General features: G+C 43.1%; 1 protein-coding gene and 1 pseudogene across 1 annotated transcript; one reads left to right on the forward strand and one right to left on the reverse strand.

The window, feature by feature from the left end:
- On the forward strand, positions 1-24,038 carry LOC139477399 (beta-glucuronidase-like). Its single transcript, XM_071259961.1, has 12 exons — positions 1-207; positions 3,958-4,134; positions 6,265-6,440; positions 7,070-7,212; positions 10,204-10,397; positions 12,645-12,785; positions 13,903-14,078; positions 15,628-15,777; positions 17,372-17,456; positions 17,989-18,165; positions 19,594-19,729; positions 23,887-24,038. Exons 1-12 carry the CDS (start codon positions 1-3, stop codon positions 24,036-24,038), a joined length of 1,914 nt encoding a protein of 637 aa, XP_071116062.1.
- On the reverse strand, positions 11,441-12,033 carry LOC139477411 (27 kDa primary mesenchyme-specific spicule protein-like; annotated as a pseudogene).
- Positions 24,039-24,640: the final 602 nt, after the last annotated feature.

The raw sequence follows: 24,640 nt of genomic DNA on the forward strand, positions 1-24,640 counted from the left end.
ATGTCGCGTAGGCCGATAATGGCGGGGGTAGCTGTGTGCTTCATGGGGGTTGTGCTGGGGGTGGCCGGCAAGGGGATGCTCTATCCACGGGAGTCTGAGAGTAGAAACATGAAGAACCTGGACGGGATGTGGAACTTCCGCGCCGATGCGTCACCCTCCAGGAACCAAGGGTTTGACCAACAATGGTATAAGTCGCCTTTGTCTCAGGTTAGTCCTCGACTGAAGCACACTCTAGTTTGTACAGTTCAAACGCATAGCAGTAAACACAGTAATGATTGTATCAATGGGATATCACTGTAGTTTTCTTTTTCCAACCTATCATTCACCATATTGAGACTTCAGTGTAACCCCCTTAATAAGGACTTAATTAATCCAGACGATGCGATGTTAAATTTTAATTAACTCACTCGTTAATCCTGACGACCGTGTATGAAAATTCAACCTACCGTATTCGATGTAATAAGCGCCCCGCTCTAATAAGCGCCCACGGCGATATTTGCTAATATGTTGGCCAGTGAACAATCTCAATTAGCACCCCTTCCGATTATTCAATGTACACAAGTCTTATTTATTCGCGTATAATACGCACTCATGTGTTATGTGCATACTTGATTAAGGGCAATTAAATTCTGGAAATATATGTCTGTCGTACATAAACATTTCAGGCTGTCAGCATAAACCACGATATTTATCTTTCCACTCTGCTTTTTTCACTAAAATATGTTCCAAAAAGAGCCCCCTATTTCTAATTTTGAGAGCGCCCTGGGCGCTTATTACGTCGAATAGGTAAATGTGAAGGACGTTTTCCGGAACAATGATTCATAATTTGGAAGTTGTCGAAACCGGACAATTTTGCTGGAAACAGTTTCGTCCGGATTAGCGAGATTTCAGTGTATAAAGGGGGATGTAGGTGAAGAAATGACATAACGACCAAGTCTTTTGAACATTAATGTTATTCATGTTAGACATTCATACGAGATAAAAGGGAATGGTTATGAAAGGCACCACCGTGCCCTGATACCGAGTTTACATGCCATTCCCAGTTTTATATGATACCATGAAGCTACCTGAATGAGGAGCGGTCGGTTAGCCTAGTGGTTTAAGAGTTCGCTCGTCACGCCGAAGACCCGGGTTCGATTCCCGACATGGGTACAATATGTGAAGCCCATTTGTGATATTGCTGGAATATTGCTAACAGCGGCGTAAAACCATACTCATTCACTCACTTGAATGATTAATCATTTATTTAACAATTTGACAATATCTATCTACATCCAATCCTCGATTACTTACTAACATGGGCACACATCTACGAAGCCATCAATGAGTCAAAACCAATATCAGTAAATATAATCTGCGCTGTAATCATTTACGTTAATGAGTGATTGTTTGTTTGTTGTTTAACGCCACACGCAGCAATAGTTCAACTATATGACAGCGGTCTGTCGATAATCGAATCAGGACCACACAATCCAGTGATTGACGTCATGAGCATTGATCGTGGCAACTGGGATACGATGACATACATCAACTAAGTCAGCGAGCCTGACCACTCGATCTCTTTAGTCGCCTCTTACGACAAGCATCAATTCTAACCCGTATCGTCACAGGGGCCATAGTGGTTGCTGTAGGTAGGCGACTGAATGATATTTGTGCCGTAGTGAGCAAAATACAAGTTACAGCGGCCAGTAAATAATCGAATCTGGCTCCAGGCACACAAGTGACATCAACAACGGCATCAACAACGAACTACGCCGTTGTGGACTACGACAAACAACCAGCTAGCTAGGTCACATCAGGGTCCTCATTAACTGGGCCTGACACCCAGATGCAAGGGTACTGGAGAACTGCATGTGGGTGTCAGGTTAATGGGTGTGGGTTAATGAGGACCCGGCTGTGACCTATCTAGCTGGTTGTGTGTCGTAGTGCCACAACGGCGTGGTTCGTTGTTGATGCATGCAAGGGTACTGGAGAACTGGACCCGTGAAGATCCGGGGTACAATAGATCTCCAGGAACCCGTGCTTGCCATTAAAGACGACTATGTTTGTCGTAAGAGGCGACTAACAGGACCGGGTTGTCAGGCTCGTTTGTTGATCGATGTCATCGCATTCCAATTGCGTGGATCGATGCTCATGATGTCAATCCCTGGATTGTCTGGTTCAGACTCGGTTAGTTAGAGACCGCCGTCTTATAGCTGAAATATTGCTGAGCGTGGCGTTAAACAACACACAAACGTGGGTGCGCGAAGATGTCTCACAACCTAATGGGCTGTCCCTTGTTCTTGGTAGGCTAGCTATTTATTCCCTATCAAATCTATTTCATCGCAACTTAAATCCTGTGCTTCTAGTCATCACCGAAACGCTCCCCCATCCGTCAATTGGATGTCTGGTTATGATCACGTGATGGGGCTTATGACATAACTAGAGGTTAAACGTAGTGCCAAGATCATTAGATATAAAATGAGTGAGTGAGTTTGGTTTAACGCCGCTTTTAACAGTATTCCAGTTATATCACGGCGTGTGATGTGGGAGGAAAGCCCAAAGTGATTCAGGTCTCAGACGTTTACCAGTTCGGTGAAACCCACGAGCACGGGTATGGTGCTGACAAACCCAGAAACAGAATCGGGGCGAACCGGGATTCGAAACCACAATCATAGGTTTCTGGCGTGCCCGAGGGACGCAACTCTGCACAGCGAATCGCGTCGCCTTCGACGACTGGGCCACCCGTGCCCCCGATAATAAATGAAATACCGGTGGCTATGGGGTGTGATACACATGAGTGATTATTAATTGACTCGTGAAGATCCGTGTTAGAATAGGTCCTCAGCAACCCATGCTTGCTGCAAGAGACGACTATGCTTCTACTTGTCTAAGAGGCGGTCAGGTTCGGTTAAGGCAAGTTTGGGCAACATTGGAGATATAAATTGCGGAACAGTCTAGCGAGAACACTAGCCTAGCGGGATCAGTTTCATATGAACTGTGATTGTAGACTTCTGCTGCTTGGAACCTTTTCCCCAGATTAATACAGTTGGATTTGGCCAAATTATGTCCAAACTGTTACCCTGTTTCGTTTTTTCGCTGTGTTCACATCTGACTGCACTTCGTAACATTATGACAGGACATAAGACTCTACACCAACGTGACGTTCAGAGTAGCTTCCCTTTGATAAAGGGCAGTTACTCAAGCGGACAGACCGATGGATTGCCGCGAAAGTAGAAACAATTTGTGTTGGCACTTACTATATGTAGTTACGCTACTGTATAAGAAACAGGTTTCAGTTGGAACTATATTGACTGTTGTTACTGTCCGTCTAACACCTCACTTAGCTTCTGATGTAATGTATATTAATGCGCACATTCCAGGAAACTTGCAATGTTTTGGTAATGTTTGTTGGAGATGGGAAGAGATTTTTCGAGCACAGAATTGAAGAATGGCATTATATGATATAGAGGTTATCACGCAAGTGTGTTTTGGGATATCCTGTATTCACCATCCCCAAACACACTCGCCTGATAACCTCTATATATGGAATATATACTATTATTGAAATCGTCGAGGGCGTGAAGGGGCAAGTCACTTAAAAGGCCGATATTCTCTTTGTAGAGGTGTACCAGGATACGATGATCATGGTTTCGAATGGCCTTGTTCATCTCCCAAACTAACCCGACACGCCCTTATATAACTCAAGGATAACCAGAGTGGCGCACTCACTCACTCACTCACTCACTCACTCACTCACTCACTCACTCACTCTCACTCACTCACTCACTCACTCACTTTTTGTTTGTGACATCGTTTGGCTAAGCCTAGCCATTTGACACTAACACGAAGCCTAGAAAATAGAACCCATTAATATTTCAATCAACTAACACAAACAAATAGTGTGGTGTTCTCAATATGCTTCCTGAAAACCCAGCAAGCCTTACTGATGCGGTAGTTTTTATGTCATATATTGAGACAGGGCCTGTGATCCCGATGCCCGTCCCATCCAGCTTCAACGACATCACCCAAGAGAAGGCGTTGAGGGACTACGTAGGCTGGGTGTGGTACGACAGAGAGTTCTTCGTCTCCACGGACTGGCGCAAACACAGGGTTGTCCTCCGATTTGACAGCGCCCATTACTACTCAGTTGTTGTGAGTAGTCGTGACGTATAATATCCTAGGATATGTGTAGTCATATGCGATGGGATCAACAATAATGTCCTTACCTTCACCATCTATACTACTCAAAAGAAGTTAAAGAACATCCGATTATTTCGTATGACTATTGTTAATTTGTCATGGCACGTGGTCCTCACAGCGCACAGGTCACAAAACAGGTATAGTTAAGCAACGTCGGTCTCGGAGAGTAGTTGGATGGGTGACCACGTTAAGCAGCTTGACTCCTGAGATTTCTAGGGCTTCGGTCCTGCCCCACACTGAAGCACATGTACCACATGTGGTGTCTCCTTAGGCAAGTGACTTTGTTCGAAATGTGCCTCTGTTCACCCAGCAGTGAGTGGGTACCCGGTAAGATGAGATGGTAATATGGCTGTTAACCTTCTAGCGCCTTACAGGCAGCTGTGGGTTGTATACTCTCCAGGGAGCTGAGAATGAAAATCGACTGCTCACTGATCCATTGACCTGGGTAATAATATAGCGCTTTTAGCATGAACTGCTACATGGAGGCTAGCGCATTACGAATGCACAATATTCTCGTATGGCAAAATCTGGCTTTATTAACTTCTTTTGAGTGGTATATACAGGTGAAGTGGGGCGAAGGGGGAGTTAACGCCATGTTCAAGATCATTGCACTTATATAGGAACGTGTGTGTGTGTGTGTGTGTGTGTGTGTGTGTGTGTGTGTGTGTGTGTGCTTGTACAGTACAACACGGATATAACGAACTACTAGGGACCAGAGAAATCAGTTCGTTATATCCGTTGTTCGTTATACACGTTTTCGCTCGGAAATGTCCGCCATCTTGGATAAGACAAAACACAATACACACGTAACTGCAGCATTAATTGTATTAGCAGTGATCATTCAATTGATACCAAGTTACAACATTCATTTCATAACATTAAATTCATAACATTTTCTGAAGATTGTTATCAAATACATGTACAAAATGTAAACATATTCATCATTTTTCAATTTACATACGAGATGTGTAGTCTGTGATTTTACTTTGGCCACGTTTCGCTGACTGCATTCTTGAAACGGCATCGTTCAGATCCGCCAAACTGTCAAAAGAGGTCATGTCTGTTGTATTTACTTACCGTGGCTAAAATGAAACCAAAAAATAATGGTAATCTGATGGTAAAGTATTTGATACGGTTGTAATTGTTGTGTTTTGGTCCTTAAGTTCGCAGTGTTTCGGCGACTGTTTTCAACCAAGTAACCTTTATAATGTTCTCGTAAAATCAAATTTCCAAGTGTAAACCTTCTTACGCTCGGTTGTTTTGTCCGGACTAATGTCGGTTTGACTAATGACGTGGCTTTTGGTAAAAATGTCTTAGAAATGTTTTTGTCGCTATTTGTTATGGTCCTAACTGAGAGATCATGCCGCAGGTTTAACACTGATATCCCACTCAGACACTAATACTATATCCGAGCCTACCATTCTTAGTTTTATCCCATTAATGTCGAGCGCCAGGCGGGTTTACAAGCTCCATCTTTTAACGCCTTTTGGTATGAACCACTGGGGGATCAATCTGCCGAATCATCGCTGTTCGGGCAGACGCTCTATCCACTAAGCCACGGAGGCGGTCCCGTCTATATAATATTGTATTGTATTGTATTGCATTGTATTGTATTGTATTGTATTGTATCGTATCGTATCGTATCGTATCGTATCGTATCGTATCGTATCGTATCGTATCGTATCGTATCGTATTGTATTGTATTGTATATAGTATTGTATGTAACTGATTGAGGTACTTCTCTGATTGTCATGGTGTGGCAGGAAGAAATATTTCATCTTACCATTTATTTGTTTGTTTATTTGTTGTTTAACGCCGCACTCAGCAATAGCAATATTTCAGCTATATGACGGCGGTCTGTAAATAATCAAGTCTGGACCAGACAATCCAGTGATTGACATCATGAGCATCGATCCACACAATTGGGATAGATAACATGCATCAACCAAGTCAGCGAGCCTGATCACCCGATCCTGTTAATCGCCTCTTATGACAAGCATAGTCGCCTTTTACGATAAGCATTGGTTGCTTGAGATCTGTTCTACCCCGAATCTTCACGGGTCTTCATGTACCTGTTCACAGTGGGTCAACTCGCAGGAGGTGATGCAGCACGACGGGGGGCACCTGCCCTTCGAGGAGGACATCAACTCCTTTCTCACATTTGGCAGCAGTAACCGCGTGACAATCGCAGTGAACAACACCCTGACTCCCCACACCCTTCCGCCCGGCTCTGTCACCTACAAGACAGACACCACGAGGTAAATACGGCCAATGTATTAAGAATGAGTGAGTGGGAGGGTTTGTGTGGGAGTGAGTGGGTTTGTGAGTGAGCAAGGTGGGAGATCATTCTACAATGGCATATCAGGCCCTCTGATTGACAGTTCAGCTTTTAATATTCTCCAATACCATACAATTCCAGACCATGCTATACCCATTCTATACTATACTGACCGCCTCCGTGGTCCAGTGGTAGAGGGTCTGCCCAGAGAGCGGAAGGTCCGGGGTTTGATCCCCGGCCGCGTCATACAAAAAGACGTTAACAGATGATACTTGTTGTTACCCCGCCTAGCTCTCGGCATTAAGGGTTTAAAACAAGGACTGGTCGGCTCGGAGTCAGTATACTGTGTCTGAGTGGGGTATTCATGTTACACTGCGGCATGATGTGTATGCACGTCGCTATATAAGTGGAATAATCATGGACGCGAGGTTAAACCCCATTTAACCTCACCTCTACGCTGTGCTATGCTGTGCTCTGCTATGCTGTGCTGTGCTATGCTATCACACGTTCTAAGTATCATGCTGGAAGTTCTGAATCAAGACAATTGCAAGCTACTTTGTCAGTTCACTTGCCAGGTTCACCTCCCAACTTTATGTTTCAATGCTCCAGATATCCAGCCGGATACTTTGTGCAGAATGTACAGATGGATTTCTTCAACTATGGAGGGATACATCGTCATGTACGACTCTACACAACACCAAACACATACGTCGACGACATCACGATCACCACAGATATCGCTGTGTCAAAAGGTGGCTACACTAATACTGTATACAACCAAAATCTTCAGAATCTGAATATTACCCACCCATACACTGCTGGGCAAAAGAAATTATACGCCCCTGTTAGATGGTGGCTAAACTAAAACTGAAACAAACAAGAAATGACAAGATAGACACAATTTTTATGGATAACAACTTCTTTAATACTGTAAAAGGCGACGTTTCGGTATAGATCCTTATACCGTTGTCAAGCAAGACTGAATGAGGGCTTACTTACTTACTTACTTTGGAGATTTAACGTGCGCTTTCCGACTGATGCGTATTTCGCACACGGGCCCGGCCAGGCCATTTAATGTGTTTCCGAAAGGGGCGAGGGTGGTCTGTGCAACCCAAGAGGGGGCTTTAGGGGTTGCTTATATAGAATTTGCGAATTTTGAGATTTGGAATAGATGCCGATGGGGTTGGGGAGGAGAACTAAGGGAGCTGGGTATGGTGGATGATTGTTTGTTTATGTGATTTTGATTTGGTAGGTTATTATGGTTTTAGATGCGTTTTATTAGTTCCGTTTTTATTAAGAATACGCCTAAGGCCTTGAAGTTTTCTAGTTTATTTTGTGGGTTTAGTATTGCTTCTAGAGTGAGAGCCTTGTTTAGATTGAGGGTGGTTTGTAATGCGGTTCGATGTGTTAGGTAGTGTGTGCAGTGGATGAGTGCGTGTTCTGGGGTTTCTGGTTGTTTGCAGTGTGGGCAGTTACCTGTAGTGTGTTTTTAAAAAAAATTGAGGTGGTTATTTAGGTTGGTGTGTCCTGTTTGGAGTTTAGTGATTACTCTGTCGATATTTTTTGATTGATGGAGAATGTTTGGTTTGGTTAGTGGTTTGCTGAGCACTCTTTTGATTTGGCTATTTGAGTTTAGATATAGGTTATGCCATTTTTTTGTGATTTTTTGTTTGTTTACACTTTTAATTTCTGATTTTGAGATGGGTAAGTTTAAGCTTATTTCTGGGATTTTGAGGGATAGTTTAGCTGCTTTATCGGCGTTTTCATTACCGTATATTCCTACGTGGGCGGGTATCCACAAGAAGGTTATTTGTTTGCCTGCTTTTGTTAGGTCGTTGGAGCTTTTAAGTATTTGATTTATTAATTTAGGTCGGTTTTTGGTATTTTTGTTTTGGAGGGCTTGTAGTCCACTTAGGGAGTCAGTAAGTATTAGGATTTTTTGGTCGTTTTTGGATTCTTGATTGTGGAGGGCTGAGGCCATGCCCATTAGTTCTGCCGTGAATATTGATTGGTTATTTGGGAGTCGGAAGGATTGTGTGGTTTTAGTTGGTTGTGTGGTATGGACTCCGAAACCCGTGTGTTTGGAGGTCGGATCTGAGGATCCGTCCGTGTAAATGTGACACCAATTTGGCCAATTTTTGTGTATGTATGCTAGTGTGGTAGTTTTAGCTATGTTTGGGTCGGTTTGTTTATTTATTTGGCTAGCTAGTGTTGTGTCTATTTTGGGTATTTTAAGTTTAGGGGTGAAGATATTTGATTGTTTGCAGTTTTGTTTAAGATTTTTAATTTGGTGTTCATTTAGGTAGTTTGTTATTCTTTGGGATATTGGGGTAAGTAAGGGGTGTTTACGAGCTAGAGCTTGGTTTTTAGGGCTGATGTTTTGGTTTATTAAGTTTTGGATGAGAGGGTTTGATTGGGACGTGGCCCAGAAATTTGAATGAGGGACATAGTGCAGAATATATGTAGCAAGTGGAGGATTAACAGTAGAAGATTAACAGTAACAACAAGGGCATACATGAGTGGGATAACATAGGTAGGTGTGACAACAAAGGGAGCCAACGGCAGGAACACATCTAAACCCCAAGAGGCTAAAGGTGTAGTCTACAAAATTGACTGCAACTGTGGACAATCTTACGTATGTGAAACATCCACCCAATCAACACAAGAATCAAAGAGCATAAAACCTCCACCATCAAATCCGACAGCAAATCAGCCATCTCGAACTATATCATCAACTGTCCCAATCACATCATCAACTGGGACAACGTCCAAATCCTCGCCAACAACCTCCATGATTTCACCAAAAGAAAACTAACAGAAGCAGTCCACATTCGCCGCCACGAGCCATCAATCAACTGTTTATTGGCTTCATGCCCCCATTGGCTTCTAGCTATGTGTTTTCTGTCCATCGTGATGTGATAGCATCATCCCTTTGTTGTCACACCTACCTATGTTATCCCACTCATGTATGCCCTTGTTGTTACTGTTAATCCTCTACTGTTAATCCTCCACTTGCTATATATATTCTGCACTATGTACCTCATTCAGTCTTGCTTGACAGCGGTATAAGGATCTACACCGAAACGTCGCCTTTTACAGTATTAAAGAAGTTGTTATCCATAAAAATTGTGTCTATCTTGTCATCCGTCAACTTCTAAGTAATGCCTATCAAACAATTTAAACAAGAAATGGTTTATCATGGGCGATACTACATGCATATCAGTTAGTATCTCATGACAGGTCAGCCTATTAACGTTTCATAACGTTTGTAAGTTTTTGAGCAAATTCCATTTCCAAGTGTATAATTTTTGTTGCCCCGCAGTTTACATGCATAAACACGGCACAGGTGATTCATACAGGTAAGACAAATGATTTGACAGTTGATTGTTACGCCTGTCTTCATGGAGGATGTAACAAGTCAAGAGTCTCATTAATAAAATCCTGCAGAAAAGTATTACATGTGAAGTTACGTTGATCACGATGCTAGACAGGCAGACAATGTATTTTAGTAACAGGCCAGCGTCCCATAATACATTAATATGCCATGACAAATCACACATGCCGGAGTAAAATACAAATAATAATTTCATTCATGACAAAAATGCATTAGGTTTTTCTTAATTTGTAGGTTTCTGCTTAGTATAAACTCATATTATGAAGGACAAGATTATCACCTGTTTGCAATTCTATTAGAGATGGATGATTAACAAACCCGCAATATGAAAGCATCTGTTGTGTTCTAGGCGTAGTCAACTTCAATGTTGACAGTGGAGGTAGTCCCGGTGCCACCAGTGTCAAGGTGGAAGTGGTGGACAAGGCAGGGAATGTCGTGGGCAGTGCAGACCGCATGAGTGGCGTGATCACGGTCACAAACCCCCATCTCTGGTACCCGTATACCATGACAACCGACACGCCTGCATATCTGTATGTATTGAAGGTGTGTGAATCGGCTCGTGTTTAGATCATTAATATGAAAGAGACCCATAGCCAAAAAGTAACCACAGCCCTAACCTTTGCCCCTGCCCTTGCCTCTGTCATCTCTAACCCTTACCTAAACGATTATACTTTTCCCTAACCCCTTCGCTACACCTATCTTAAACCCCTGTCCTTACCCTAGCTCTAACACTTACACTTATCCTTACCTAGCTCTATCACTAATCCTATTCTTTGCCCTCTGTCTAACCCTAACCTAAACAATGGCCTTGCCCTTGTCCTAACCTCAACCCTTGCCCTTGCCCTTACCCTTGCCCATGTCCTAACCCCAACCCTTGCCTTTGCCATTGCCTATGTCCTAACATCAACCCTTGCTTTGCCCTTGACCTTGTCCTTACCTCAACCCTTGCCCTTGCCATTGCCTATGTCCTAACATCAACCCTTGCTTTGCCCTTGCCCTTGTCCTTACGTCAACCCTTGCCCTTACCATTGCCCTTGTCCTAACATCAACCCTTGCTTTGCCCTTGCCCTTGTCCTTACCTCAACCCTTGCCCTTGCCCTTGCCCATGTCCTAACATCAACCCTTGCCCTTGCCCTTGCCCATGTCCTAACATCAACCCTTGCTTTGCCCTTGCCCTTGTCCTTACGTCAACCCTTGCCCTTACCATTGCCCTTGTCCTAACATCAACCCTTGCCCTTGCCCTTGCCCTTGTCCTAACATCAACCCTTGCTTTGCCCTTGCCCTTGTCCTAACATCAACCCTTGCTTTGCCCTTGCCCATGTCCTAACATCAACCCTTGCCCTTACCATTGCCCTTGTCCTAACATCAACCCTTGCCCTTGCCCTTCTCCTAACATCATCCCTAGCCCTGGCCCTTGCCCTTCTCCTAACATCATCCCTAGCCCTTGCCCTTGCCCTTGTCCTAACATCAACCCTTGCTTTGCCCTTGCCCTTGTCCTAACATCAACCCTTGCTTTGCCCTTGCCCATGTCCTAACATCAACCCTTGCCCTTACCATTGCCCTTGTCCTAACATCAACCCTTGCCCTTACCATTGCCCTTGTCCTAACATCAACCCTTGCCCTTGCCCTTCTCCTAACATCATCCCTAGCCCTTGCCCTTGCCCTTCTCCTAACATCATCCCTAGCCCTTGCCCTTGCCCTTCTCCTAACATCATCCCTAGCCCTTGCCCTTGCCCTTGTCCTAACATCATCCCTAGCCCTTGTCCTTGCCCTTGTCCTTACCTCAACCCTTGCCCTTGCCCTTGTCCTAACATCAACCCTTGCCCTTGCCCTTGCCCTTGTCCTAACATCATCCCTAGCCCTTGCCCTTGCCCTTGTCCTAACATCATCCCTAGCCCTTACCTTTGCCCTTGTCCTAACATCAACCCTTGCTTTGCCCTTTCCCTTGCCCTTGTCCTTACCTCAACCCTTGCCCTTGCCCTTGCCCTTGTCCTAACATCAACCCTTGCCCTTACCATTGCCCTTGTCCTAACATCATCCCTAGCCCTTGCCCTTGCCCTTACCTCAACCCTTGCCCTTGCCCTTGCCCTTGCCCTTGTCCTAACATCAACCCTTGCCCTTGCCCTTGCCCTTGTCCTAACATCATCCCTAGCCCTTGCCCTTGCCCTTGTCCTAACATCATCCCTAGCCCTTACCTTTGCCCTTGTCCTAACATCAACCCTTGCTTTGGCCTTTCTCCTTGTCCTAACCCCAACCCTTGCCCATGTCCTAACCCCAACCCTTGCCCATGTCCTAACCTCAACCCTTGCTTTGATCTTGCCCTTGTGATTGCCCTGACCTCAAACCTTGCCCTTGCCCTCTATGAGGTTCTCCTGTAAGAAGTAAAGAGTATATATGGTTGTCACTTCTATTGTGGATGCATTCTGTTACACGCTGCATGTGAAGGACGTCAGATTGCTACATTGAATATAAAGTATTACAATAATTTTGTATGTTGGTTTGATTGTTGTTTAACACCGCACTCAGCAATATTCCAGCTCTATGACGGCGGTCTGTAAATAAACGAGTCTGGACCAGACAATACGGTGATTGATATTGTGAACAACAATCCACGGAGACGATGACACGCAATCAATCTCGACCCATTTGGTCGGCTCTTACGACCAGCATAAGTTGATGGGGGTCAATTCGAAGCAGGGATACCCGCGGATTGTAAAGGTAAGATATTTCATTTATTGCGCTAACCACGGAGATTTTTCAGTCCATTTTTGAAGAGAATGATTCTTTCAGGTGAGCCTAGTGTCCTCAACTGGGACAGACATCTATCGCCTGCCTTTCGGGATCCGCACCGTCCATGTTACCGACTCCCAGATACTGATCAACAACAAACCCTTCTACTGTCAGGGCGTGGCCAAACACGAGGACTCGGATGTAAGCATACCGCAGTCAACACGATACCGACTGTACCGCCATATCGGTTTTAACAAACTATGCTCTTATCTGCGTCCTAACGTTATAGTCCAAGCGGTAACAAACGAGAGATTATGTTCAGGGTCATTAATATCTTCCTAGAAGCCAACCATGTTATATTCTGGTGGCGACCTTGGATTTAAAAACAATCTGCTCTTGAAATAATAAAAAATAATAGGGACTTTAACATAAACATAAACACACTTTAACATAAAAAACATTCTCTGGTTTCGCTATTTTTTTCAGAGAAAAGAAAGTTTTGTCTTAAAACGCTGCCTGAATGAAAACAAATGTTCATTGATTTTAAATACCACTTAAAGATATCAGGCCAGGAAGGAGAAGTTAATAAAGGCGAATCAGTTCCTGGTATATAAGAGGACATAACCCTTAACAGCCAGGCAAATGGAAGTATAGCTTCTCTTGCTTGTTGGGGCGGTCGGGAAGCCTTGTGGTTAAAGCTTTCGCTCGTCACGCCGAAGACCCGGGTTCGATTCCCGACATGGGTACAATGTGTGAAGCCCATTTCTGGTGTCCCCTGCCGTGATATTGCTGGAATATTGCTAAAAACGGCGTAAAACCACATTCACTCACTCACTCCCTTACTTGTTAGCAACAACAACGTTCAACGTAAAACATAAGATTCAACAGTCTTAAGATGAGTATATTCAAAAGCACGGTAATATGCAAAGAAATTAAACTGCCAGGCACAAGAAAGTATGAACTTGAAAACTAGATTGACCAAACATTGACAAACGTTATCAAAACGTTATTAAGCTACCGGACAATTTGTTCGAAATATGCCTCTGTTCGCTGTACATGTGAATGGATACCCGCTAGGGCGAAATGGGAATGTGACTGTTAACCCTCTAGTTTAGGTAGTACACTCCCCGGGGAGGTCATCATTTCTTTCTTTCTTTCTTTCTTTCTTTCTTTCTTTCTTTCTTTCTTTCTTTCTTTCTTTCTTTATTATTATTATCATCATCATCATCATCATTATCATTATCATTATCATTATTATTATTATTATTATTATTATTGCTCTATGTGCTCTTTTGCTATACATGCTCGTGTTCTGTAGATAAGAGGTAAAGGCCTGGACTACGCCCTGATCGCCAAGGACTTCAACCTGCTCAAGTGGCTGGGGGTCAACTGTTTCCGGACCTCCCACTACCCGTACGCCGAGGAGATCATGGACCAGGCTGACCAGCAGGGCATCATGGTCATTGATGAGAGCCCGGGGGTCGGGATTGATGAGTGGGTCATAGTTAATCGTGTGCTCAGTGTAACTCGGTGTTCTGGATGGCAATGCAACTAAACAATATTCGCACGAATCTCTCCTTCAAAATGATATGGGGGGCACAGGTGGCCAAGTCGTCTAATGCGCCGCGATTCGCTGTGCAGAGTTGCGTTCCTTGGGCACGCCAGAAACCTATGATTGTGGGTTCGAATCCTGGCTCGCCCCGATTATGTTTCTAGGTTTGTCTGCACCATACCCGTGCTCGTGGGTTTCACTGAAGTTGTAAACGTCTGAGACATGCATCACTTCGGGCTTTCCTTCCACATTAAGCTGATTCGCCGTGATATAACTGGATTACTGTCAAAAGCGGCGTTAAACCCAACTCACTCACTCCTTCAAAATGATATGGGCGGTGGGGTAGCCTTGTGGGTAATGCGCTGGCCCGACACAACGACGGCCCGGGTTAGATCCTCCACGTGGGTACAACGTAGGAAGCCCATTTCTGGTTTCAACACGAGATGACAGATTGCTAAAATATTGCTAAAAGCAGTGTGTAAACCATGCTCAATCATGGCCAACTTTCAGGGAGATGCCATGCATAAGCTCAAACACATATGCACATGAAACACTGTCAAAGAAAGTTTCCAATACTGACCCGCAACTTGCTGTGTAGTCCTCTATCCGCGCCAGCATCCCCTTGTGGTGGGTTCGAATCCCAGATTCACCTCGATCATGAGTGAGTGAGCTTTTAACAGTATTCCAGTTATATCGTGGCGTGTCAGCTTAATGTGGGAGGAAAGCCCGAAGTGATGCAGGTCTTAGACGTTTACCACTTCGGTGAAACCCACGAGCACGGGTATGGTGCTGACAAAACTAGAAACATAATTAGGGCGAACTGGGATTCGAACCCACAATCATAGGTTTCTGGCGTGCCCAAGGGACGCGGCGCCTTACACGACTGGGCCACCCGTGCCCCCTCGATCATGATCCTTGGTCTCCCAGCACATTACCAGTGCACCCGGATTCCTCAAAGCGGAAAACCTGTACGTCCATTTTGGGCTTTCACAGTAGGCTTATACGTCGTGATATAAATGAAATACTGTTCAAATAGGTGTTAAACGGAAATCATTTTCCAGTTTACGTCGCCATTGCAATGAACAGCGTATAGTGTATGTTTGTCATAATTAGTTACAAATAGGGGTTCACGACTCGTAATTTCTAGGATATGCATTTACTTGAAGTCCTGGGTGCCATCGACATTTAATCGTAGTTTGAATCAAGCGGAGTGTCGTTATAAGACTATAGTCGGCTGTGAGAACGCTGTCGGCTGTGACTTGATGCTATTGTGTGAGAATAATACGTTTTTAATATATACGTCCACCCAGTAAGTAAAACTCACAATGTGTTTTCAATATTTAGTCCTGCATTTTAACATGTAAAAGTGTTAGCTAATGAATGCTTAAACGTTACTATAAAAATCTATAGGAAAACATTTGGCTGTGTGACCTTGACATAAAGGGCGTGTCTCCTGTGGGACCTACTAATGGTAACAATGGTCTTTTCCAGAGATGAGAACTTCAGCAACATCTCTCTTCTGCATCACATGGAGGTGATGAGTGAGTTGGTGAAGAGAGACAAGAACAGACCCTCCGTGTTCATGTGGTCTGTCGCCAACGAGCCAAGGAGTGACAAGGCTATATCGGAAGCTTATTTCAGGTGAGATGAATGTCGTTGATGGTTGATGGTTTGTTGTTTAACGCCGCACTCAGCAATATTCCAGCTATAGGACGGCGGTCTGTAAATAATCGAGTCTGGACCAGACAATCCAGTGATTAATATCATGAGCCTCGATCCACGCAATTGGGATTGACCTGACCACCCGATCCCGTTAGTGGCCTTTTACGACAAGCACAGTCGCCTTTTACGGCAAGAATGGGTTGCTGAAGACCTATTCTACCCCGGAATCTTCACGGGTAGAGATGAATGTCACAATTCATATGTATATTTTATATTTTGTTTGTTGTCTAACGCCGTATACCAGCCATATGAGGGCAGTAAATAACTGAGTCTGGCCCAGATAGTCTACTGATTGACACCATGAGCATCGATCGAAAGCAATGGGGATACGATGACATGCTTGAACCAAGTCAGCGAACCTGATCGCTTGATCCAGTTAGTCTATTCTTTCGCCAAATCTAAACCGGATCTTCAGGGGGTGTATTCCGTTTAACTGAAGCGTTAGTGAATGAAATAATATATTTAGATATATTCCCCAAAAAAGATACCCTGTTGTGATTCCGGGTCAGAATAGGTCCCCAGTATGCACGTGGTAAAGGCCGATAAGAATGGTGATAGGGGAGTCATTTTCATGACTTGGGTGATGACGTGTCATGATACCCAAATGGCGTGGATCGTTGATCATGCGAGCAGTCATTGGTGCGTCTGGTTCGGAATCGATAACTTACAGTCAGCCGTGATATTGCTGGAATATTGCTGACTGCAACGTTAAATAACACCCACTCACACTATTCTTAATCGTTCAAATTCCTGTAACATTTTTTATTGGAAAATATCAACGCTAACAAAATGTCCATTTATGACAATCACAGTTAGTGACATTTCTATGAAATAAAAAAGCAGCTTCGGATCAGAACTTCAACAAAGAACATTAGTTTCTTGCACAGAGCAATCCTAGAGTTCCATCTTTGGTGAGTCAGTGTTATGAGAGTGGCAATAGTTGTGTACTACGATCCTTATGTGTCTGTGGGTCCAGGGCCCCGTTCCTCAAAGCGATCTTAGCACTAATGTGATCGTAAGTCCCGTACTTTAACATAGGCTTACGATCATCGTAGCGCTAAGATCGCTTTGAGGAACGGGGCCCAGGGAGTTCCGATCGTCTTACCTCTACGATTGCTTTGTGGAACGGAACCCAGGGCCCCGTACCTCAAAGGGATCTTAGCTCTACGATTATCGTAACCCTATGTTAAAGTACGGGACTTACGATCATCTTAGCGCTAAGATCGCTTTGAGGAACGGGGCCCAGATCGTATTAATACACATGAATTCAAATTGGAACCAGAAACGATGAAAAGGACGACCTTGATTTCTATGTATATTTCGACACTATCCACATGGTCAAGTCGAACTGGGATAGCTCAACTTGACCATGTGATCAAAGTCTGAGTGAAATACTGCGTGAAAGTTAATGTTTTGTAACGGAGATTCCGTGTAGAACTGGTGAATGGTCTGTCGCCTATGGATGTGGGTCCAACATTCCTTTTTGTACTTTCAATACTTTTGTTTGGGTCAGGTCAGTGATTGGTCACACGAGGAGCCTGGATCACACGCGACCAGTGACGTTTGTTTCGGACCAAACACATACAAGTGACAAAGCCGTAAGATTAAAACTATTACAAAATAAATAAGATATGTCAAACGTGTTTATAATTTTATTGTTACATAATCATATTACTACTACTGCTACAGACCCGTGAAGATGCGGATAGAATAGAGCTTCAGCAACCCAGGCTTGCCGTAAAAGGCGACTAACGGGTTTCGGGTGGTCAGGCTCGCTGACTTGGTTGATGCATGTCATCGTATCCAATTGGGTGGATCGGTGCTCATGATGTCAATCACTAAACGGTCTGGTCCAGACTCGATAATTTGCAGACCGCCATCACATAGCTGGGATATTGCTAAGTGCGGCGTTAAACAACAAACAAACAAAACTACTACTACTACTACTACTACTACTACTACTACTACTACTACTACTGCCACTACTACTACTAATATTTCCACTGTTATTGCTGCTGCTACTGCTGCTACCCCTGTTGCTGGTACTACTACTACCCATCCTTCATGACGCATCATGACAACAGCCACAGAGTGTTTTGACAATATGTCAATGACGCCATCTGCCTTCAGTTGCAGTTTGTGGACGTCATCTGCTACAACCGCTACGACGGCTGGTACAGCGACCTCGGCCACACGGAGCTGATACAGCTGCAGCTGGGCACCGACCTTGACGCCACAAGGGTCAAATACAGGAAGCCCATCATCATCACGGAATATGGGGCGGACACCATCCCAGGACTACATGGGGTTCGTGGGACATCTCACTGTACCTATTTTAACATCGCCGACAATCGCTTACACAGCATTTCACTCTCTCGAATTGAACCTCTTTGGTTTTAATGTCCGTTTATGTCTGAGGAGTACAATCGCATTACCTTCGAGCATCGGATTTGTTAAATTTCTTTTTCTACTATACTGTACTGCAGTTGAAGAGACCTACAGTTTTCAATAATGGAGTCTTGTCGATCAAGCCATATTTCGTTCAACCGATATGCAACTGATCCAATGTTATTTCGTAATAAATAAGCCAGCAAATGGCCAACTTTCTGGAATGTAACCGTAGAGTTGTAAAACATATATTTATATCCTGTGTACTATAATTGCATCAGTATGTATCAGTGTGTATCAGTACGTATCAGTATGTATCAGTACGTACCAATGTGTATCAGTATGTTTCAGTATGTGTCAAAGTATATCAGTATGTATCAGTGTGCATCAGTACGTACCATTATGTATCAGTGTGTATCTGTGTATCAGTGCGTATCAGCATGTATCAATGTGTATCAGTGTGTATCAGCATGTATCAGTGTGTATCAGTGTGTATCAGCATGTATGAGTACGTATCAGTGTGCATCAGTATGTATCAGTGTGTATCAATGTGTATCAGTATGTATCAATGTGCATCAGTATGTATCAGTATGTATCAGCATGTACCAGTGTGTATCAGCATGTATCAGTATGTATGAGTACGTATCAGTGTGTATCAGCATGTATCAGTGTGTATCAATGTACATCAGCATGTATCAGTATATATGTGTACGTATCAGTGTGTATCAGTATGTATCAGTGTGTATCAATGTATATCAGTATGTATCAGTACGTATCAGTATGCATCAATGTGTATCAGTATGTATCAGTGTGCATCAGTATGTATCAGTGTGTTTGAGTACTTATCAGTATGTATCAATATGCATCAGTATGTATCAATGTGTATCAGTATGTATTAATGTGATCAGTATGTACCAATGTGTATCACTATGTATCAGTGTGTATCAGTATGTATCAATGTGTATCAGTATGTATCAGTGTGTATCAGTATGTATCAGTGTGTATGAGTACGCATCAGTATGTATCAATGTGTATCATTATGTATCAACGTGCATCAGTATGTATCAGTGTATATCAGTATGTATCAGTGTGTATTAGTACGCATCAGTATGTATCAATGTGTATCAGTATGTATCAATGTGTATCAGTATGTATCAATGTGTATCAGTATGTATCAATGTGTATCAGTATGTATCAGTGTGTATTAGTACGCATCAGTATGTATCAATGTGTATCAGTATGTATCAATGTGTATCAGTATGTATCAATGTGTATCAGTATGTATCAGTATGTATCACCACAAAGGAACAAGAGAACCCAGTTAAAGGTATGTTCCTCTCCAACCAGGATCCATCAGTCTCGTTCACCGAAGAGTACCAGGTGGAATTCCTGGAGGAGTATCACAAACTCTTCGATGCCAAGATTGGCAAGTACCTGGTTGGTGAAATGGTATGGAACTTCGCCGACTTCATGACAGTGCAAGGTAACTCCAGCGTCTGTGCACCAAACCCTAATCCACACACAAGTCAAAAACCGAGTCATTATGTGCAAGTCACGGATGTGTCAAGGAACACGTGTTGTACTCAGAGGGATGACGCACTTCAACGTGCAGAGTCCGATACCATGTTCCAATCCCAGATTCGTCCGCGTAATGATCAGACCGGTGAAGATCCGGGGTAGAATAGGTCTTCAGCAACCCAGGCTTGCCGTAAAAGGCGACTTTGCTTGTAGTAAGAGGCGAATAACGGGATCAGGTAGTCAGGCTCGCTGACTTGGTTGATGCATGTCATCGTATCCCAATTGCGTGGATTGATGCTCATGATATCAATCACTGTATTGTCTGGTCAAGACTCGATTTTTACAGACTGCCGTCACATAGATGGAATATTGCTAAGTACAACGTTAAACAACAAACAAACATGTAATAATCACGAATCTGTCAGCACCACACCAATCCTCCTGGATTTCACCAAAGTGATTGGTGTCTACAACCTGAATCATTTCGGACTTTCAACAAGCTGAAACGTTATGAAATGCTGTTCAAAGCGCAGTTTAACAACACACTAACCTCCCAACTGGTTTATTGGTCTTTAGAAAAAACAAACAAATATATTAATCAAACTTAAGGCCGCATAGTTCTATGCTACCTATAATGCTCCGAGTCAGATCAATGACCATACCACGAGTTTCAATGTCGGTTCCACTGTTGCAGGACTCCAGAGAGTGGTTGGTAACAAGAAAGGGCTGCTGACTAGGCAACGACAACCCAAACCAGCAGCCTTTACCCTGCGCAGCAGATATCTGGCCATGGGGAATATAACCAGTCCCACGCCCTCCGTACAGGTTTTACCAGTCATCGGCTAGTGACCACAAGTTGCCGTAAAACAAACATGTAAAGAAATTGTTGTAATAAAAGATAATATGAAGAACAGCTACAGTCGTTTCTGTTCCCAACAAAGAGAGTGAGTGAGTGAGTATGGTTTTACGCCGCTTTTAGCAATATTCCAGCAATATCACGGCCTATAACCAGCCTAGTGGTTAAAGCATTCGCTCGTCAGTATCAGTATGTATCAGTGTGTATCAGTACGTATCAGTATGTATCAGTACGCATCATTGTGTATCAGTGTATCACTGTGTATCAGTACGTATCAGTATGTATCAGTACGCATCATTGTGTATCAGTAAGTATCAGTATGCATCAGTACGTATCAGTGTGTATCAGTACGTATCAGTGTGTACCAGTACGTATCAGTATGTATCAGTGTGTATAGGTACATATCAGTATATATCAGTACGTATCATTGTGTATCAGTACATATCAGTACGTATCAGTATGTATCATTGTGTATCAGTACGTATCAGTATCTATCAGTGTTTATAGGTACGTATCAGTATGTATCAGTACGTATTAGTACGTATCAGTATGTCTCAGCACGTTTCAGTATTTATGAGTGCGTATCAATATGTATCAGTTCGTATCAGTATGTATCAATATGTATCATTATGTATCAGTATATATCAGTGTGCATCAGTATGTATCAGTGTGTATCAGTATGTGTCAGTGTGTATCAGTATGTATCAGTGTGCCAGTATGTATCAGTGCGTATAGGTACGTATCAGTATGTATCAGTGTGTATCAGTGTGTATCATTGTGTATCAGTGTGCATCAGTGTGCATCAGTGTGCCAGTATGTATTATTGTGTATCAGTATGTATCAGTACGTATCAGTACGTATCAGTGTGTATCAGTATGTATCAGTGTGTATCAGTATGTATCAGTGTGTATCAGTATGTATCAGTGTGTATCAGTATGTATCAGTATGTATCAGTGTGTATCAGTATGTATCAGTGTGCCAGTATGTATCAGTGTGTATAGGTACGTATCAGTATGTATCAGTGCGTATCAGACGTATCAGTGTGTATCAGTGTGTATCAGTACGTATCAGTGTGTATCAGTGTGTATCAGTACGTATCAATGTGTGTCAGTGCGTATCAGTGTGTATCAGTACGTATCGGCATGTATCAGTATGTATCAGTGTGTATCAGTACGTATCAGTATGTATCAGTACGTATCAGTGTGTATCAGTATGTATCAGTGTGTATAGGTACGTATCAGTATGTATCAGTGTGTATTAGTACGTATCAGTGTGTATCAGTATGTATCAGTACGTATCATTGTGTATTAGTACGTATCAGTATATATCAGTGTGTATCAGTACGTATCGGCATGTATCAGTACGTATCAGTGTGTATCAGTACGTATCGGCATGTATCAGTACGTATCAGTACATATCAGTGTGTATCAATGTGCATCAGTTTGTATCAGTGTTGATCAGTATATATCAGTATTTATCAATGTGTATCAGTATGTATCAATGTGTATCAGTATGTAGCAGTGTGTATCAGTACGTATCAGTATATATCAATGTGTATCAGTACGTATCAGTGTGTATCAGTATGAATCAATGTGTATCAGTATGTATCAGTGTGTATCAGTATGTATCAGTGTGTCAGTATGTATCAGTGTGTATCAGTATGTATCAGTGTGTATCAGTGTGTATCAGACGTATCAGTGTGTATCAGTACGTATCAGTATGTATCAGTGTGTATCAGACGTATCAGTATGTATCAGTGTGTATCAGTACGTATCAATGTGTGTCAGTACGTATCAGTGTGTATCAGTACGTATCGGCATGTATCAGTATGTATCAATGTGTATCAGTACGTATCAGTGTGTATCAGTACGTATCAGTGTGTATCAGTACGTATCAGTGTGTATAGGTGCGTATCAGTATGTATCAGTGTGTATCAGTACGTATCACTATGTATCAGTGTGTATCAGTATGTATTGGTACGTATCATTGTGTATTAGTACGTATCAGTATATATCAGTGTGTATCAGTACGTATCGGCATGTATCAGTACGTATCAGTGTGTATCAGTACGTATCGGCATGTATCAGTACGTATCAGTACATATCAGTGTGTATCAATGTGTATCAGTTTGTATCAGTGTTGATCAGTATATATCAGTATGTATCAATGTGTATCAGTATGTATCAATGTGTATCAGTATGTAGCAGTGTGTATCAGTACGTATCAGTATGTATCAATGTGTATCAGTATGTGGCAGTGTGTATCAGTACGTATCAGTATATATCAATGTGTATCAGTATGTATCAATGTGTATCAGTGTGTAGCAGTGTGTATCAACGTATCAGTATGTATCAATGTGTATGAGTATGTAGCAGTGTGTATCAGTATGTAGCAGTGTGTATCAGTACGTATCAGTATGTATCAATGTGTATCAATGTGTATCAGTATGTAGCAGTATGTATCAACACGAAGAACAAGAGAACCCAGTTAAAGGTATGTTCATCCCCTACCAGGATCCATCTGTCTCGTTCACCGAAGAGTACCAGGTGGAATTCCTAGAGGAGTATCACAAACTCTTCGATGCCAAAATTGGCAAGTACCTGGTTGGTGAAATGGTTTGGAACTTCGCCGACTTCATGACAGTGCAAGGTAACTTCAGCGTCTGTGCACCAAATCCTAATCAACACACAAGTCGGATGTGTCAAGGAACACGTGTTGTACTCAGTGGTATGACGCACTTCAACGAGTCCGACTCAGCTCATACCATGTTCCGATCCCAGATTCGTCCACGTAATGATCAGACCGGTGAAGACCCGGTTTAGAATAGGTCTTCAGAAACCCATGCTTGCCGTAAAAGGCCACTATGCTTGTCGTAAGAGGCGACTAACTGGATCAGGTGCACGTGTCAAGCTTGCTGACTTTGTTGAAGCATGTCATCATATCCCAATTGCGTGGATTGATGTGCGTGATGTCAGTCACTGGATCGTCTGGTCAAGACTCGATTATTTACAGACTGCCGTCATATATATTGAATATTGCTGAGTGCGGCGTTAAACAACAAACAAACAAACATGTAAAAATCATGAATCTGTCAGCACCACACGAATCCTCCTGGATTTCAACGAAGTGATTGGTGTCTACGACCTGAATAGAAAAAAATAAAAAAATAATCAAACTTAAGGCCGCATATTTCTGGGTGACCTATAATGCTCCGAGTCAGGTCAATGCCCATACAACGGGTTTCCATGTCGGTTCCACTGTTGCAGGACTCCAGAGGGTGGTTGGTAACAAGAAAGGGCTGCTGACTAGGCAACGACAACCCAAACCAGCAGCCTTTACCCTGCGCAGCAGATATCTGGCCATGGGGAATATAACCAGTCCCACGCCCTCCGTACCAGTTTTACCAGTCATCGGCTAGTGACCACAAGTTGCCGTAAAACAAACATGTAAAGAAATTGTTGTAATAAAAGATAATATGAAGAACAGCTACAGTCGTTTCTGTTCCCAACAAAGAGAGTGAGTGAGTGAGTATGGTTTTACGCCGCTTTTAGCAATATTCCAGCAATATCACGGAGGGGGACACCAGAAATGGGCTTCACACATTGTACCCATGTCGGGAATCGAACCCGGGTCTTCGGCGTGTCGAGCGAACGCTTTAACAACTAGGCTACCCGGCCGCCCCCCAACAAAGAGAGACTGTTCACAAGTTAAATACCACATGCAGTATGCGTAATTTTATACTTTACCGGCCGTTTTGTTTAGTTAATGTTATTTATTCGTTGTTTCGTCTTATCTTCGTTAAGGGGAACTGAACCAGATTCGAACCATTTCCCGAAAACATGTTCCTCCGGAACACAACAGCTGTTATCTTTCTGTCGAGATTGTAAATAAAAGCGACAAAACCATTTCCACATTCACAAGGAATCTGGGGCGGTCGGGTAGCCTAGTGGTTAAAGCGTTCGCTCGTCACGCCGAAGACCCGGGTTCGATTCCCGACATGGGTACAAAGTGTGAAGCCGA

This window comes from Haliotis cracherodii, unplaced genomic scaffold (assembly GCF_022045235.1).
Source record: "Haliotis cracherodii isolate W230 unplaced genomic scaffold, xgHalCrac1.p SCAF_33, whole genome shotgun sequence".
Lineage (NCBI taxonomy): Eukaryota > Metazoa > Mollusca > Gastropoda > Lepetellida > Haliotidae > Haliotis > Haliotis cracherodii.

Bases quoted from the DNA above. Each gene is read 5' to 3' on its own strand.
- LOC139477399 (XM_071259961.1), top strand. From the start codon at position 1: ATGTCGCGTAGGCCGATAATGGCGGGGGTAGCTGTGTGCTTCATGGGG. The intron at 6,441-7,069 runs GTAAATACGGCC...TCAATGCTCCAG, and splicing joins TACAAGACAGACACCACGAG to ATATCCAGCCGGATACTTTG. The intron at 12,786-13,902 runs GTAAGCATACCG...CGTGTTCTGTAG, and splicing joins CCAAACACGAGGACTCGGAT to ATAAGAGGTAAAGGCCTGGA.